The sequence below is a fragment of the Balaenoptera musculus genome, chromosome 20, assembly GCF_009873245.2.
Source record: "Balaenoptera musculus isolate JJ_BM4_2016_0621 chromosome 20, mBalMus1.pri.v3, whole genome shotgun sequence".
NCBI lineage: Eukaryota > Metazoa > Chordata > Mammalia > Artiodactyla > Balaenopteridae > Balaenoptera > Balaenoptera musculus.
Window position 1 is genome coordinate 14,813,485 of NC_045804.1, and position 17,915 is coordinate 14,831,399.

Genomic DNA, 17,915 nt, shown 5'->3' on the forward strand with positions numbered 1-17,915 from the left:
CTAGCCAAGGAGGGCATTTACCCACTCACATAACAAGACATCCAGATGTGAAGTGGCTTCAGGGCTGGTGAAGAGGGTAGGAGGAGAGGAATTTACAGTGAAGTGCAAATTTCAAAGGGAGAGATGAGGAGTCCATTGGAGGCCCGCTGGGGGCCAGCAGGAGGAGGTGCCAGGCTGGCTGTGCCATCTGTCGGTCCCATGCCAATGTGCCAGGCACTGGTTCAGGGGTGACCCCAAGCCCAGGCCTGTGAGGAGTCTGGTGGGGGGAGACAGACCACAGATAATCGCACAAGGAGGGCACGAATCACCATCGACCTAAGAGCTGCAAATGTTGTGGCTGCTCGTGAAGGGGAGCCGTGACTTGACCGGTCTGGGGCCGTCAGGGAAGTGGGCACAGAAACCACGGAAAGGAGGTGGATGGCGGTTATTCCCGTGGCAGAGGAGACGGGCACGGGGAGAGGTGCCTGCTGTGAAAAGCAAACAGGGCTGCAGACCGGGCCCTGGAGAAGCAGCATCTTCCAGGGGCAGGAAGGAGGAGCTCACAGAGCAGATGTAGAGAGAGTGGTTGGAGGGGTAGGCCACGCTCTTCTCCTGAGAAGAGAGGCCGTGGCCGTGAGATGCTCGAGGGAGGGTCAGCTGCACAGAAACCACTGGGTCTGACTGATCGGGGCCTCTGGTGCCTCTGGTGAGCGCAGTTTCCATGCGTGCTGGGGCCCGAGCCAGACTGTTCATCTCTGGTTATCTGTGGTTCCACTTGGGCGGCTGCGAGGGAGAGAGGGGGCAGCGTCAGGCCAGAGGATTGTTGCCAAGCGGGGCAAGTGAACTGGGAGGGTGCCCAGTGGCCGTGGTCCCGCCAGGGCCACGTGGCACGTCAGTGTCTTCTGTTTGGGCATGTACGTGAGGCCAGTGATGGGGAAGAAGGAGCAAAGGTATGTGGCAAGTGGTAGGTGCAACTGTGAGGTCAGCGTGAGGGGTGGTTTCGGGCTGGGCGTGCGCTCTCGTGTGTCTGCGCTCGCGTGTACACGTGTGTGTTCGTGCACACACGCTCCCACGCACACGATGGGGCCAGTGAGCAGCTGAGGGACGGGGTCAGCAGGAATGAGCGGAGTCATGCCCGTGGAAACACGACTCCCCGGGTGATGGTAGGGAGCAGCTGCGCAGCCAGGCAGGGGGCGTGGCCAGCTCTGCCCAATGGCTCCGGCCACTCCCTGGGCCGCCCCCCCACCTGTTGACCAAGTCTGAGGAAGTGCCTGCCTGCACTGGCCAGGGCAGGGGCACTGCTCAGGCTTCTGGGCCCGCTGTGACAGGGCTACCCACCGGTGTAGCCCTGGGTGTCTCTGGGGGGTCTGTCTGAGGCCCTTTGGTGGAGGGGTGGTTCCGGGGCATCTGTCCGTGCGGGCCTAGTGATGGCTAGGTGTGTGACCAGGCTGCTGTGGTGTCCCTGTGCCCTCCTGATGATGTGGGTCATTCCCCAGGGCCTTTGCGATAAGTGACCTACCACCTTGCTTCCACAGGGAACAGGCTCAGGAGGGCTGCGCAGCTCTCACACGCCTCTACAGCTCCTGGTGGGGACCCCTCTATCAGCCCAGTTCATACAGGGACCACCAGCCAAAAGCAGTCCCTGGGAGCTCTAGCCCTGCCCCCACCATTGAAACTGTCCATCTCCTTGTCTCCAGGACCTTTCCTGTGTGTCCTTCTCTTCCACGTTAGCGTCTTCAGGCTCTCCTGACATGACCCCCCACACACACACCCTGCATTTTCCCACTCCAGCTCCCCCTGCCTGCCCATGGGTTAGGTCCCATGGGTCCTGGGGGAGGGAGCTGGTGGCATCCTTGGCAGTGCCCAGGAACCTTCCTTCTTCCCTCTCCCCGCCCAACATCACACCTCCCCAAAGCTCAGGACAGGGCACTCCACATTCCCACATCTTCCTTTTCTCTTCCCTCCAGGCCAGATATGGTGAGTACAGGCAGGTGTACCACATTCTCCTTTCTCATGCCCCTGGCAGACATCAGTAATCAATCACAGCAGTCTTTTTGCACTGAGTCTGGCTGCAACCTTTTTTTTTTTTTTTCAGGCTGCAATCTTGATAGTCTTTGCCCACATCTCCAAGCAGCCAATAGCAGCGGATCCAAGTCAGCCCTCAAGATGTAATCCGTTTGCCATTCCTGCTTTAGGCTGACCCCATCAGGCCCCTCACCTCGGCCCATCCTCAATCCACCCTCACATTTCACATCTGATTCCTTTCTGCCTCACTCCTGGATAGAGGTCACATGGGCATAGCCAGCTGTGGTTTTCTCTGTCCCCATAGGCTGAAGCCACACAGTCCCCAGAACTTGGGCCCAGGAGGCGGTTGAAGGCACTGGGGCGTTGGCCCCAAGTCTCGAAGACGGAAGAGGATCTGGTTGGTTTGCTGTCAGTCCAGAGGGCAGCCAAGCCCTTGCTGGGGAGAGTGTGGTGCGGGGCTTGGGGGTGATGCCCTTGTGTCCAGCACCTGTGCAGCAGCACCTGGGCCCTGCAGGCACATCTCCCAGCCCCAAAAGGGCCTGCACGCCGACCTCCCCGCCCTGGCCCCTGGTCAGGCAGGAGCTGAGTAGCGGACAGCAGGCCCAGGGCGGGGTGGCCGCCCAGCACCCCGGGGGCTGCACGCTGCAGCTGTCCCGGCTGCCTGCCGCCCTGCTGGCCCCTGAGCCCAGGATGCGAGGATGGCCAACTCATCTCAGCCCACGGTGGTGCCTCTGGGCCCTGAGAGCCTGCGCCCCTTCACCCGGGAGTCCCTGGCAGCCATAGAACAGCGGGTGATGGAGGAGGAGGCCCGGAAGCAGCGGAACAAGCAGATGGAGACTGACGGGCCCGAACAGAAGCCGTGCAGTGACCTGGAGGCTGGCAAGAACCTGCCCCATATCTATGGGGACCCCCCACCGGAGGTCATTGGCATCCCCCTGGAGGACCTGGATCCCTACTACGGTGACAAGAAGGTCCGGGCCTGGGAGGCTTCCCTCCACCTGTCTGTCCATTGTCAATCTGTCCACCTGTCCCAGGCCTCACAGCTCTCTCCCTGCCGCAGACCTTCATCGTGCTCAACAAGGGCAAGGCCATCTTCCGCTTCTCTGCCACACCTGCGCTGTACATGCTGAGCCCCTTTAGCACCCTCAGACGCTGCGCCATCAAGGTGCTCATCCACTCATATCCTGCCCGAGTGGGGCGAGCGCAGGGGCGGGGAAAGGCAGGGAGGGGGCGGGGATGGGCGGGAGGCCCTCTTTGCACCTCCCCTCCCCACCTGCTCCCTCACTTTCCTTGACTCTCCCCCCGACGCTGTTCAGCATGTTCATCATGATCACCATCTTGACCAACTGCGTGTTCATGACCATGAGCGACCCGCCCTCCTGGTCCAAGCATGTGGAGTAAGTCTCCCCCTCCCCCGTTGCCCCGGTCCCAGGTGTCTGCCCGTCCCGGGTGTGCACTCTGAGGATGCCCAGAGTGAAACTGCTCTTGTCTTCCAGGGAGACAAACACTGTCACTGCCACCCCCATCCACACACACCTTAAGACCCTGGAATGGCACACACTGTCACTCTCACCAATGTCCTCAGCCCCTGGGTGGCATATGTCATTTCTGTGCCCTCCTTCCCAGGAGGTCCATCACTGCCACCCACACCCAGGCGTGACATGGCTGGCCCTGGCCGGCCCTCTCCCTGCCAGGTACACCTTCACAGGGATCTACACCTTTGAGTCCCTCATCAAGATCCTGGCCCGAGGCTTTTGCATCGAAGACTTCACATTCCTCCGGGACCCCTGGAACTGGCTGGACTTCAGCGTCATCATGATGGCGTGAGCAGGGCCCCAAGGGCGTCCTGAGGCTGATGAGGGTGAGGGGAGGGGGCCAGCCCTCAGAGGGTGGACGGCAGGGCCGTGGGTCAGCTTGCAGATAGTGGGCTGCACAATTCTAGGAGCTGCCATTCCCAGGGTCTGGCTGGCAGGCTGTCCCGGTGCCCCTACACATAGCACGTATGACCACACACAGCAGCCCTGAGCCCTAGTCCCACGGGCCCCCACCGGGAGAGCTGGGCTACCCTTGCTAACCCCACTCCTCAGCAAAGCTCCTGCATTGTCTTCCCCACCTCTCAGGCCCCGATAGGAAACTTGCTGTGCCTGACCTGTCCCCCCGCATCTCCACGGTAACCCCAACTACAAGGATTCCTTGGGAATCCTCATTCTGGGCCTGGAGAACCTGTGACTTCTGCCCTACCGCCCACCCCCGGCTCTGACACAGCCCTCGCCCCAACCTCCCCACCCAGGTACCTGACGGAGTTTGTGGACTTGGGCAACATCTCAGCCCTGAGAACCTTCCGGGTGCTGCGGGCCCTGAAAACCATCACAGTCATCCCAGGTACTGGGGAGGAGCAGGGACCCTCTGCCCAGGCCATCAGGCCTCCCCCCTCCCCCAGGCCTGGAACCAGGCACTCAAGTTCTATGACCCAGGGTCACAACCGTCCCAGGTGGTGTAGGACCCACACCAAAGCCTGGACACAGAGGGGCCCCTGTGGCCAGAGAGGAGAAGGGGCCCCAGGTGGGAGGATGGGTTTTGAGAGGCAGCATAGCAAGGTGGTTAGAGCACAGATTCTGGAGCCAGACTGCCTGGGTTCAATTCCCACCTCCACCACTTCCTAACTTTGACCTTGGGTAAGTGGCTTCCCTGTCTGCCTCAATTTCCGTATCTGTGAAATGTGCATAATAACAGTACCACTCATCCGGTTGTTATGAAAATTCAAAGCCTTGAGAGCAATAAGGTGCTTAGAACAATGCCTGGCCCAGGGTATGTGTATTCAATAAAATAAGCAGACTGGGCAGAGCAGAGACCTCCACCTGAGAGAGACACAGAGAATCAGTGATGGAAAGTCCCAGCCCTGTGGGCTCAATAATGAACACGCCACATACCCACTGAGCAATCAGGCCAGGGCAATTCCAAAGTAATGCATCAAGAAGCATGAAATAACTAGAATCTGGATCATCTGGACCCTCAAAAAAGCATGTGGAGAAACTGGAGAAGGTTCATTAAAGGAGAGAAAGATGATCTGAAAAGGCATGGAGGACAGACTCTGGGAGGAGGGGAAATTGTGAAGTCTTAGGGCTAGAAAATACCTTAGTTCTCCTCTAGTCCAAAGCCCTCGTGAATTGCAGTTGAAGAAGGAGGGACCCCGGGAAGGAAGAGCTTACTGAAGGCCACACGGCACGTTGGCCCCTGAGTCAAGGCCACAATACCTTCCCTCGGTGCCATGCTTCCAGCATCCTCAGAGCTCAGAGGGTTTTTATAAGGAGGCTGCTGAGCATCTGTTTTCATACCAAGATAAGAAAAAGAAATAAACTAATACTGAAGCAAGAGACACACTGATTAGGCCCGAGGAAGAAGTTATGGTTCTTCCATAAACGATGGAATCTGAGCCTGGAATTCCATACGATTTGGCTATGCCTTTGCCCGTCCAGAGGAGTGGAATGCAATATTGCAAAGTCAGCCTAGAGGTTCTCAGAGTGAACCCTGCTGTTCCTTGGGTGTTAACAGGCACTAAAAGAGAAAGAGGGCTTCCCTGGTGGCGCAGTGGTGGAGAATCCACCTGCCAATGCAGGGAACACGGGTTCGAGCCCTGGTCCGGGAAGATCCCACATGCCGCAGAGCAACTAAGCCCGTGCGCCACAACTACTGAGCCTGCGTTCTAGAGCCCGCGAGCCACAACTACTGAAGCCCGCACGCCTAGAGCCTGTGCTCTGCAACAAGAGAAACCACCGCAGTGAGAAGCCCACAAGCCCGCCCGCAGCAACGAAGACCCAATGCAGCCAAAAATAAACAAATAAATAAATTTACTAAAGAAAAAAAAAGAGAGAGAAAGTGTTCTGTGTCAAATAAGGTGAAACGTGGCATTAAAGTTTTTGTTTCTGTAGGACTTTTCCGAGCCTTTGATAGGCTAATCTACACAAGGACCCTCCAAGAGGGCGCTACAGAGCTCAGCCTTCCCCAAACATGATTGAACCCCTTTTTTTAAGGGCACAGCTTACTAGATGAGCGTTCTAAGGAACACACTTTGGGAGTGCTGACTTAGCGACATTTATTAAGCTCCACTGTGTGACTGGGTGTTGCTCTCTGAGTCGGGCAACACACTGTGAAGTCTTCATAGTCCCTTCTTCTAGTGGCTGAGATTCGGTGGCCATTCAAGGCTCCAGATGGAGGTTGTAACCAGAGAAGGATGGGGCTAATTTGGGAAGGCTTCGGGCAAGCAGTGCCCCAAGTAAGTCAAGGCTTGAAGGAGATGGAGTAGGCAGAGGCTCGGAGGGGCTAAGTCGGTGAGTTACCCCCTGCCCTGCCCAGCCCCAAGCTCTCACCCTCTCTGTGATCAGGGCTGAAGACCATTGTGGGAGCCCTGATCCAGTCGGTGAAAAAGCTGTCAGATGTGATGATCCTCACCGTCTTCTGCCTGAGTGTCTTTGCCCTGGTGGGGCTGCAGCTCTTCATGGGAAACCTGCGGCAGAAGTGTGTGCGCTGGCCCCCGCCCTTCAATGACACCAACACCACGTGGTACGGCAATGACACCTGGTACGGCAATGACACCTGGTACGGCAATGACACCTGGAACAGCCAGGAGAGCTGGGCCAGCAACTCTACCTTTGACTGGGATGCCTACATCAATGACGAAGGTAAGAACGGAGGGTCGGGAGGCCAGTGGGGTCTTTCCCAGCCCCGATGGCAGCCCCTTGTGCGACAAAGAGCATGGAGAAGACCTGAGTGTAAATCCATCACTTACCAGCTGGGGCAACCTCTGACAAGTCACTTCATCTCCCCCTCCCTCAGAATCTTTACCTATAAGATGGAGACAACAATACCTTTCTCAAAGGGTTTGTGTGACAACAAATGCCAAATTGCTTTGAAAATCCTAAAGCTTCTGCTATAAAAAGCAGCAGTCCATAGTCCCTAACCTACGTACTCCTTGTTCTCCATCACACCACATGCTCGCACACTGGCAGGGCCACCACCAGGCCCCCACATCCTATTCACATACCCAGACTTCATAGGCTCACACGCACAAGACAGCATTCTCATAGAGCCACTCTTACTTCACACTGTGCCTTCTGGCAGCTGAGAAAATGGTACCCCTTCTTCAACCTGGCATCCTGGATTCTAGCCGCATCCCCCCTTCAGTTGAGTGTCCTGCACAGGCACATGGTAGCCCCATCCACACACATGCATGCCCCCCACCCCGTATCCCTCTGTGCCCCTGCTGCACCCCACACTAGGCACTGAGCTGACAGCAAAATGTATCTACCCAGAGACCTTGGAACTTGGAGCTGCCCTTAAAGGAGAGGGAAGGGGCACCCAGAGAGCATCCATTTGGGGCGTGTGGTCCACACAGATGTGTCCACAGGTGCACAGTGGGTACTGTGCCCACAGTGTCCATGTGGTGACATGTTTCCTTTGTGGCCTCTGACTCCCAAAGGGAACTTCTATTTCCTGGAAGGCTCCAATGACGCCCTGCTCTGTGGGAACAGCAGCGACGCTGGGTGAGTGACACTGGCGGGGGTGGGGTGGGGGCAGTGGAGGGCAGGTGTCCCAGGGTTGTCAGAAGATGGGGGATGATTAGGGATGAGGACCTGGGGTGGATGGAAACGTAAAGAAAATTCATGGGCATGAGGGGAACACTTTCCATTTTTCGGGATGCAGACAAGACGGAAGGATATTTTTCTCTTGGGATCCCCCCATCTATCTCCAGTCTGGAGCTCTCCTTTCTCCCTAAAACCAGCCCCCATCCTATCCCCAGGCGCTGCCCTGAGGGTTACGAGTGCATCAAGGCCGGGCGGAACCCCAACTATGGCTACACCAGCTATGACACCTTCAGCTGGGCCTTCCTGGCTCTCTTCCGCCTCATGACACAGGACTATTGGGAAAACCTCTTCCAGCTGGTACAGCAGCCCCCCGCCCTGCCCCTCAGCCCCACGGCTACCTCCCTCCATCTCCACAGCCTCCTCCGGGCTTGGTGGGGCCCCTAACAAGGCTGTCCCCTCCATGGTACCCCCTAAATGCCCCTACATATAGGTTCTCAGAGCCCTCTGACGCTAGGTACCTGCCCAGATCTGAGCCCCAGCCCTTTCTTCCTTTTCCTCATTTGCCTTAAGAGCTGAGATCTGAGCCGGGCACAGACTCCCAAGCCTCACAGTAACCGGTAGGGCAGCTTAGACTCCAACTCTGCCCATACACAATTATTTACCTTCCACTGTTTGCAGGTGGGCAGGTTGGGTCTGGAGCAACAGTGCCTTCTGGTTCCTGGTGATGTTTCTAACATGATGATGTTAATAATAATATTTAGTAATAATAATAATAATAATAGCTGCTATTTGCTGAGCTCTTACTAGATGCCAGGCACTACGGGAAAGCTAGGATTCAAGCTGATCCCAAAGCCCGTGTTCACCAATTTTTATTCCTGGTTCTCTGATCTCAAGATGTCTGGCTGAGGTCCTCAGGGCTTTCTGAGCCAGGAGACCAGGAAGGTCTGGGTCCTGAGTATATATTTTGAAGCGCCCCAGAATGTGGCTTAGCCTGCCAAGGGTGGCCATACCTTGCTTCAAAAGCCCTCAGACTGCCTGGCTCTGTGAAGGACCCTCTCCTGCATTTATCTATCTGGGCAATGGATGTATGGAGATGGGTGTGGGTGAAAGCAGGCGGGTGCCATGTGACACTTTCTCTCCCTCCCCGACTCCCAGACCCTTCGAGCAGCCGGCAAGACCTACATGATCTTCTTCGTGGTCATCATTTTCCTGGGCTCCTTCTACCTCATCAACCTGATCCTGGCGGTGGTGGCCATGGCATACGCTGAGCAGAACGAGGCCACCTTGGCCGAGAATCAGGAGAAAGAAGAAGAGTTTCAGCAGATGCTGGAGAAATTCAGAAAGCAGCAGGAAGAGCTGGGGAAGGTCTGGACTCAGGGGGAGGAGGCCGGGGATCCAGGGATCTCCCTGCCCCTCGGCCTGGGTGCTCCTGGGCAGGCTGAGGGGGGTCGGGGGAGGCATGGGGTAGGGCCTGCGAGGCAGAGGACGGGGGGCAGAAGGCCCAGGCTGGAGCTTTGGTGGGGTGGGAGGCATCCAAGCAGTGGAAAGAGTATTTCTCAGCTCAGTGCCTCAGTTTCCCCATATATAACAAGGAATCCGGAGTAGTTAAACCTGACGTAGCCCTCCAGCTCAAATTCCTATGGTTTTATGATTCTTTATGGGCAGCGTACGGGTCCAGGCTGAGGGAGCGGCGGGTCCTGATGAGGCCCCAGGGAGCAGCTGTACATTTACCCATCATGTCATGAAGTGCAGGGTCAGTCAAGGCTTCAGAGAGTGAAGGGTCTTCAGGATGTGTGTCCTCAGTCACTTTGGTCCCTACCCTGTCACCCCACCACCACCGAGGTTGCCGCCCCTGCCCACAGTAAGCTGGGTGCGGGCCAAAAAGAGGGGCCCCCAGCCTGACAGGCTCAGGAAGAAGCTCTGAGAATCCATTAGTCCATCCCCATGGCTCAGCGATGGACTTTATGTCCATCACCCTTGCTGGTCCACAGGCCAAGGCCGCTCAGGCTCTGGAAGGTAGGGAGGCAGACGAGGACCCAGCCCACGGCAAAGACTGCAACGGCAGCCTGGACACATCAACGGGGGAGAAGGGGCCCCCGAGACCCAGCTGCAGCGCAGACAGCGGCGTCTCAGATGCTATGGAAGGTGAGTGCCTGGCATCCCCATACCCACCCTACCCTGCCTGTCCTGCCCATCAGGCCACTTGGGCTCCCAGGGTGGGGGCCGGGAGGGCCTGGCTGGGCCCAGCTTCAGGACAGTAACTTAATATTGGCATCGAAGAAATGGCCGTGATAAATATAGTCCTGGCTTACCCTGGCCCAATTCTGGCTGCAAGGCCAGGCTGTGGCGGGAACTGGGGGCTTCCGGGAGGCCCTGGGGGCTGCCAAGGCAATGGGGAAGGACAGGATAATAATACTAACCAGGAAGGCCCAATGTTCCGGAAACTGGAGATCCTGTTCCTCAAATACCTTCTGGGTAAAAGTTAAACATCAAAGGTCTCTCTGCCCAGATAGAGTCACAGACTCCCCCAAATCCCTGTGCTGCCCCCCAGGCCTCAGTGGGAGACTAGGATAAGGTAACGAGGAGAGGGTGGATAGACATACAGACGGATGGATGGATGGATGGATGGATGGGTGGCTGGGCTGAAAGATTAATGAATGGGAAGAGACATGGGTGTGTGGATGGATGAGAGGGAGGGAGGAAGGCAGTAAGGAAAGACAGAGGGAGGAGGAGGAAAGGGGGAAGCAAGGGAGGGAAGATGCAAGGAAATCTGACATAGAAGGGATCGGGTCCTCTCCCCAGGTGTCTCGCCTTGTGCCAGGAAGGACTTGGAGGACTTTGCAAACCTCTAGAGGGCCCCATCCCAGCTGACCTTGTGTGACGGGCATCCAGGTGTCTGTGTGCCCTGCCAGAGAATGCCCCAGGGAATGCTGGGCAGGGCTGGCCGAGGAGGTCACTCAACGTTGTCCTTACTGGGACTGTGGTGGGAAGTCTGGGGCCTCAGACACAGTTTAGGGCACCCGCAGTAGCACCCGGGTTGGGGCTAGGGGTGTTGCTGCCAGAGCAGAATCTGCAGCCTTTGCGAGGTCCGGTTTACTAATTCTTGGATGGGGGTGCGGCTCAACCGCCCCCAAACTCTGGGGTGTCCCAATCATGCACTCAAACCCAGGTGTCTATGGGGCTGCCCCCGGCTCCAGTCCCCTTTCCTCATCTGTGACGTGGGGGCACTAACATACTTACCTCATCCATTTCCGGTGGGAATTAAATGAGAGCACGCCCAGGCTGAGAACCCCCATGGGCAGCAGAGGCCTGGAAGACCAGGAGGAGAAGCAGCGTCACCCACGGGCCTTACGGAGCCCCAGGGGTTTAGAGCTGGAGTGGCAAGAACAGGGGATGTTTCCAGAAAGCTACCCTGGTGGGAAAGGAAGGACTGGCTGGGGACAGTCTGGAGGGGCCGGCATACTGGCAGTGGGAGGGAGAGCCCTCGGGGGGAACCACAGTTTGCTCCTGAGTGGCGCTGGCCAGCAGCAGGTGGAACTGGGACCCAGCCCCCTGCAGTGGCCTCCCGCCTCTCCCTGGGGGCCCTCGGGCCCCTCCCCAGCCGAGATCGCACCCTGGGCCATAGGCAGAGGATGGGAGTCACCCCATCGCGTTAGGGGGTGGGGAGCTCCAGGAAGGCGGAGCTGAAGTAGAACACTGGGAGAGGAGCTTGGGGTAAGGCTGCTGAGGGTGTGGCTTTTTGAGGGTCAGCTAAGGGACAGCGGGTTGTGGGGTGGGGCGCTGAGGGGTGGGGCCATGTGGGCGGTGTCTAGAGGGATGGGTCTTGAGGGTGACACACTGAGAGGCGGGGCTTGGAGTAGGCCTCCCTGAGGGGGCGGGGCTTGAGGTGTGATGCTCTAGGGGGCGGGGCTTGGAAGGTGGGACCAAAGATCTAGGTGGAGGAAGGAGCACGTGAGGGGGGATCCTCATCAGGTATCTGTTTCCACCCTACTCCCAGGGCTGGAAGAGGCCCACCAGAAGTGCCCACCGTGGTGGTACAAGTGTTCCCAGAAAGTGCTCATATGGAACTGCTGCACCCCGTGGATGAAGTTCAAGAATATCATCCACTTGATCGTCATGGACCCCTTCGTGGACCTGGGCATCACCATCTGCATCGTGCTCAACACCCTCTTCATGGCCATGGAGCATTACCCCATGACGGAGCAATTTGACAGAGTGCTCAACGTGGGCAACCTGGTAGGGAGCGGGCGAGGGAGAGGCTGTCCTTCCTGTGCAGGACAGGAGAGGGGCCACAGGGCCCAACGGGCTGTGTGGAAATATGGGGCACAATTAGGGGGCATAAGGGGACAGGCTGGGGTTATTTTCCCAGCATATGGGTATATGGGGACATGAGTTGATGTACCAGGGATGTACATGGGGTGATCCATGGGATGTGGAATTTGGGTTTCAGGGTACTTGGGGGCAGACAGAATGGGGATGAGGTGCTTGACCTCTTATGATCAGGATTTCAGGGGCTTTGGGGTCCAGGCCATGCCCTGGAGGCAGAGATGGGGGAGTGAGAGCACAGAGGTATGGGGGGGCTGGATGGCAAGTCTCTCTACTTTCAGAGGTTGTTGTGGGGCTAAGAGGGACCAAGGGACCTGGACGTGGGGGCGTAGAGCCATGGGCACCCAGGCTCGAGAGGCCCCAGCTCACCCTGGAGGCCCCAGGGCATAGCCCCCCAGCCCTGAGCCCCCCTGCCCGCTGCCATTTCTCGGGCATGGCCAGGCCAGCTCCCCTCTCCAGCCCTTTCTGCTCTGCTATTGTTGACACACACTGATCCGCCTGCTTATCCCTGCCCATTAGGAGCATTATCACCTCGTTGCCAGCCCCTGTGGAGCCTGACAAAGGGAAAAAGCCGCCTCCTCCTCCTCCAGCCCAGCCCCACCCTTTCCAATTGCCTTTGCAATCTTTCCAGGATGGCGAATGGGCAAGATGCTCCCCCTCCGCTGAGGGTGCGGGGAGCCCAGGAAGAGTCAGATTTGGGGCCTGGGGCAGGACAAGGACTGGGTGGGCAGCACAGGAATCAGGCCCTGGACTCCCCAGCCCGCGAGGCAGGCACGTCCACCCCACGGAGATGCCCGAGGCGGCCGTGGCCAGGCCGGGCTGGAGGAGCAAGGGTGTGCTCTGGACCCGCGGTGCAGCTGCTGGGGTGTGTGTGATGGGCCCGGCCCGCCGCCTGCCCACCCCCTGGCCACACTCTGCTGCTGTCTGGGCACCTGCTACGGCCAGGGACAGCTCCTGGGCGGGGCTCAGCATGTGCCCGGGCAGGCTGTGGACCCGGGGCAGCTGGTGCCCGGCAGGAGGGGGGCCGTGCCCAGGGAGCTTTTAGAGGTTCTGCAGCCCTCAGATGAGTCCAGGGCTCTGGGGGCTCAGCTCTGGCTTCTCACTGATCCTCCGCTTCATCCTCTTTTGGGCCCTGCCTTAGACTTCCGAAGCCACCAAGGTTTTCTGGGTCCTGGGACCCCAGCCAACCAGGGTAGAGAGGCTGTAGGGTGTAGGGACAGGAGACTGAACTAAGCACCCCAAGACCTGGTTTGAGACAGGCTTCTATGTGGGCAGTGTGACCGACAGCTTGCTGCTGACCTCTCCGAGCCTCAATTTCTCAACTCTGGGATGAGCGTGATCATCCCTCCCAACTTCACAGAGGTCGGGATACCGATAAGGTCATAATGTGAACCACAGCGTGCTCTATGAGTGTTGAATATTATTATGATTGGGCTGAGGCCCCAGGAAGTCACGTGACACAGGCCAACAGTCCCAAGGCCAGGAATGGACGGGCCCCGGTCTCTGAGTGGTTCCCACTCTGCCCTGTGGCATGGTCGTCCCGCTCCTCACTCACATACACACACCTGTGGGCCGTGGGTACCACTGCCTGCGCCCCCACGGCTCTGTCACCCTCCCCTCGAGCCCTGGAGGTGGGAGTGGGGTGGGAGGCTCCCGAGGTCCTGTGCCTCTGAGGCTCTGTGACGGGGGCTGCACCCCACCCTGCAGGTCTTCACGGGCATCTTCACAGCAGAGATGGTGCTGAAGCTCATCGCCATGGACCCCTATGAGTACTTCCAGCAGGGCTGGAACATCTTCGACAGTATCATCGTCACCCTCAGCCTGGTGGAACTGGGCCTGGCCAACGTGCAGGGGCTGTCGGTGCTCCGCTCCTTCCGTCTGGTGCGTGAGGCCCTGGCACCCGGGCTGGGGAAGGGTGTGGTGAGGATGCCCGGAGGAAGGGAGGAGAAACTGCCAAGAAGCCAGAGGGCTGGAAGTAAGGCCCCCTCTGCCCTTTGGTCACCACTCTGCCTCTTAGAACCTTTCTTACTGGAAAAAAGGAGAAAGGTGCCCTCCCCCTTATCACACAGAGCTGCTGGGGGACCAAAATGACAGCCCAGGAGCTGACATTTGGGCTTGACTCTTAAGTGACCTTGGGTGGCAGTGGGGTGGGGACTTCAACCCATATTGCAGAGCTGAAAGCTGAGGCTCAGGAAGCTCATCAGTAGTGGAATTGGGACTCCGAATTAGCATCCTTTCCACTACCCCATAGGGACCTCTCATGCATCCACAAAAGTATAGAGAAGGTAAGATACACCTCTGTGTACCTTTCACCCAGCTCCAACAGCTGTCAACATTCTATAGTTCTTGTTTTATCTGTCCCCCCAATTTTTCTGTGGGGAGTATCTTAAAGCAAATCCTGAGATTTCATTTCACTTGCAAATACTTTAGCCTGTATATTTAAGAGATAAGGACTCTTTCTTTTGATCACTCGAAGAGGATTAGGGGGTAGGATGTGAGTATTCCCATTTAATAGAGAGGTAAACTGAGGCCTTGCATCCCTCAGTGGGTGGGAGTTGAGCTGTTCAAAAGAGTTCTTTCTGGGAATTCCCTTGTGGTCCAGTGGTTAGGACTCTACACTCTCGCTGCCGAGGGCCTGGGTTCAATCCCTGGTCAGGGAACTACTCTTTCTCCTATAAAGATGGGGCTCTCTTGGGGCTGGGCCAGGGGTCTGCGGGCCTCACCGGCCCCTGCCCTCGCCCTGCCCGGCAGCTGCGGGTCTTCAAGCTGGCCAAGTCGTGGCCAACGTTGAACATGCTCATCAAGATCATCGGCAACTCGGTGGGGGCACTGGGCAACCTGACGCTGGTGCTGGCCATCATCGTGTTCATCTTCGCCGTGGTGGGCATGCAGCTGTTCGGCAAGAGCTACAAGGAGTGCGTGTGCAAGATCGCCGCAGACTGCAACCTGCCCCGCTGGCACATGCACGACTTCTTCCACTCCTTCCTCATCATCTTCCGCATCCTGTGCGGGGAGTGGATCGAGACCATGTGGGACTGCATGGAGGTGGCCGGCCAGGCCATGTGCCTCACCGTCTTCCTCATGGTCATGGTCATCGGCAACCTGGTGGTGAGTGAGGTCGGCTGGGTGGCTCCCCCACCCTCGCCCAGGACACCCAAGCGTCCACCATGTGTCCATACCTTTATTTCCTTTAAATCAGGCTGTCGTTGAAGGGCCCTTTTCCAATGAGGTTACACTGTGCGAAACCGCCGATGCTTGTTTTCTACCTAACCCCAACCCCAAATGGCAGTTTTGTATGGTTTAACTCAGTGGCTCTCAAATTTTAACCTGCTTAAGAATCACCTGGGAGTTTCTCAGAACCTAGATTCCTGGCCCCATGCCCCAGAGTCAGATGCAGCGGCTCTGGGCCATGGCCCAGGAACCGGCATTTCTAATGAGCTCTGGGTGATGTCACTGCTGCTGGTACAGGGACCACACTGCGAGTAGTACTGTTGAGACCTAGTGTTTTGGGTAAAGTAACATGATAGCTGGAGTCAGACTGACCCATGTTGCAGTCCCGGCTCCTCCGCTGTCTATGTGACCTTGAACGAATCACTGCTCTCTGGTTGGCTGAGTTCTCTAACTTCACGTGGAAGAAAACTGGTAGGCCCCTCAGGGGGTGGCCGGGAGGATTGACTGTGACCGAAGAAGGCACAGTGTGGGGTTGGCACCAGGAACTCCTGGCCCTTTTGTCCTCCTACCCTCTCACCCTCTGTTCCCAGGAATTAGGCCATGGGCGTTGGCAGGATCTGGAGATGGCATGGGCTGCATCCATCCTGCCACTTTCTGCCTGCGGGGCTGGTGCAGGGAGGGAGGTGCAGGGGCCCATGAGAAACGGGGTGTGAGGCCATGGTCCAGCTAACCAGAATTTCTGTGGCTGGGGCCGGGGGAGGCATCTCTCCGCACCCTGCCGACTCTGCTTCTCCCCTTCTCGGGGTGGGGTCACTCCTGCCAGGAGAGCTGTGCCCAGCTGCCCCCTGTGGTGGCCGACGCTGCCCTGGGCAACAGGGAGTGGAAAGACACACGTCCCCATGTTCTGCAAAGGCCTGTGGAATCCTTGAGCTGCTGGGTCAGCGCTTCTCAGCTATGGCTGAGCTCCGGCTGGGGGCAGGGGCAGACTGGCGGCGGGGGGTGTCACCTTAATTGAGGAGGGGACCGTGGGAGGGGGTCCCAAGCCCCCAGGGACAGACAGACAGCAGAACCCAGCCTGGTTGCTCCTGGGAGGGGGGATCTTAGGGAGTGGGTAGAGTGAGGGAAGATGGAGAGTGAGGGCAGATGTCCCAGCAGAACTTTGGGGCAGGATTCGGGATGGGTGTGTGGGAGCAGGCTCTGAGTAGAAGTTTGTGAGGGCAAGTTTAAGGGCCTGGAGGTGACCAAAAGGGTCTGCAGGGGGTTTCTGTGTGTGTGTGTGTAAACTCAAAAACATTTCAGGCCCCTACTTTGCCACTTGATGACTGGGAAACCTTGAGCAAGTTATTTCTCTCTGGCCTCAGTTTTTCTCATCTGGAAAATGGGGATGATGGGGGTGGTGACCTACTCCACTGGGTGGTCGTAAGGATTACATGACACACGTCCAAGTGCTTAACAAAGCACTTGGCCCAAGAGGCCAGGGGGGTCCAAATGTTACAGGCATTGGGGGAGCAGTGGCGGATTCAGTACCCATCACCAACCACCATCACGCTCCTGGTGTCGGGCTCTGCCACGTGCCGGTTCCTGTGCCAGGGGCTTTACGTGTATTATCCCTAATGCTCTTGACGACCCTGTGCGGCAGGTAATGTTGGCTCCGTGCTTCCAGGAGGCACAGCCCAGAACCACACAGCTAGTGTGAAACGGAGCCTGGACTAGGACCTGAGTCTGTGTAACTCCAATAGCAACAGCGTCAATACCAGCAGCAATGGTACCAATGATGAGGTTAGCATCAGCAGTACCAGCGATGACAGCTGACCTCTATTCATGTTTATTCAGCATTCTGAGCACTTTCCTGGTATTGATCTCTTAATGCTCACCACCCCCTATGAGGGCCGTGCTGTTTTATCGAGCAAAGTCTCAGGGAGGTTGATTAGGAACCTGTGCAGGATTTGAACCCAAGCAGTCTTGCCCCAGAGTCTGGAACCACTGCACTGCACTGCCTCTGTGTGTGTGCCACCCGCACCCTCCCATCACACACACATGCACACGCGTGCACACACACACAGATGCACACACCTACCCACCCTGATGCCCTTCTCCAGCCCAGCTCTGTGGCTCTCCCACTTTGCTCAAAGGAAGCAGAGTGACCAAGGGGGGGCGGCACTGCCAGCTCCTTGGGCACTGTCCCCGCCCACCACCCTCCCAGGCCTCATGGAAGCAAGTGTCTGCCAGAGGGCACCGGGGCACCCCGCCAGGGTGTGTGGGGACCCAGGTCCCCTGCGTCCATGGCACTCAGGCACTTCCTCGGGGTTACTGTGAAGAAGAGGAAATGACCAGGGCATAGGGAACCCACCCCTCAGAGCTCCCCAGGGGAACTTGCTGTCAGTCCCCCTTCCCTCCAACCCACCCCCCATGCCTTGCCTGAGGCAGCTATTTCTGTCCCCGGCAAGAGCCGTGTGCAAACCCTGCTGACCCAGAGAGCAGCTAATTCCCATCTCAGATGTGTTTCTGGCAACTGGACACCTCCCGCCAGAGAGGGAAAGAAAAACCAGTAAATTTTGGTTGGGGGCAAAGGCAGAAAAGTAGCTAGAAGACATGGCAGTGGGGACGAATACCCCCAGCACATTCTCCCAGAGAGAGAAGATATACAATATACCATATATATATATATTTTAAGACCACATTTTTTTTCTTTTAATTTTAATTTTTTTTTAATTTTTATTTTTGGCTGCATTGGGTCTTGGTTGCTGTGTGCAGGCTTTCTCTGGTTGCGGCGAGCGGGAGCTACTCTTCATGGCGGTGCACGGGCTTCTCATTGCAGTGGCTTCTCTTGTG

The 17,915-nt window shown here is 57.5% G+C and overlaps 1 protein-coding gene across 2 annotated transcripts in view; it reads left to right on the forward strand.

Moving 5' to 3' along the window:
* SCN4A (sodium voltage-gated channel alpha subunit 4) overlaps positions 1–17,915 on the forward strand; it is a 44,051-nt gene that overhangs the window by 14,485 nt on the left and 11,651 nt on the right. Inside the window, exons 2-14 of one of the 2 annotated variants that reach the window (XM_036837394.1) lie at positions 2,309–2,975; positions 3,065–3,183; positions 3,312–3,401; positions 3,699–3,827; positions 4,295–4,386; positions 6,387–6,683; positions 7,481–7,544; positions 7,802–7,943; positions 8,742–8,951; positions 9,578–9,731; positions 11,584–11,822; positions 13,620–13,793; positions 14,664–15,020. In XM_036837394.1, coding sequence (XP_036693289.1) covers positions 2,703–2,975; positions 3,065–3,183; positions 3,312–3,401; positions 3,699–3,827; positions 4,295–4,386; positions 6,387–6,683; positions 7,481–7,544; positions 7,802–7,943; positions 8,742–8,951; positions 9,578–9,731; positions 11,584–11,822; positions 13,620–13,793; positions 14,664–15,020 — 2,340 coding nt within the window. In that variant the 5' untranslated portion in view covers positions 2,309–2,702. Of the gene's footprint in view, positions 1–2,308; positions 2,976–3,064; positions 3,184–3,311; positions 3,402–3,698; positions 3,828–4,294; positions 4,387–6,386; positions 6,684–7,480; positions 7,545–7,801; positions 7,944–8,741; positions 8,952–9,577; positions 9,732–11,583; positions 11,823–13,619; positions 13,794–14,663; positions 15,021–17,915 lie in introns of those variants that run through there. The other variant, XM_036837395.1, reaches the window with a different exon arrangement.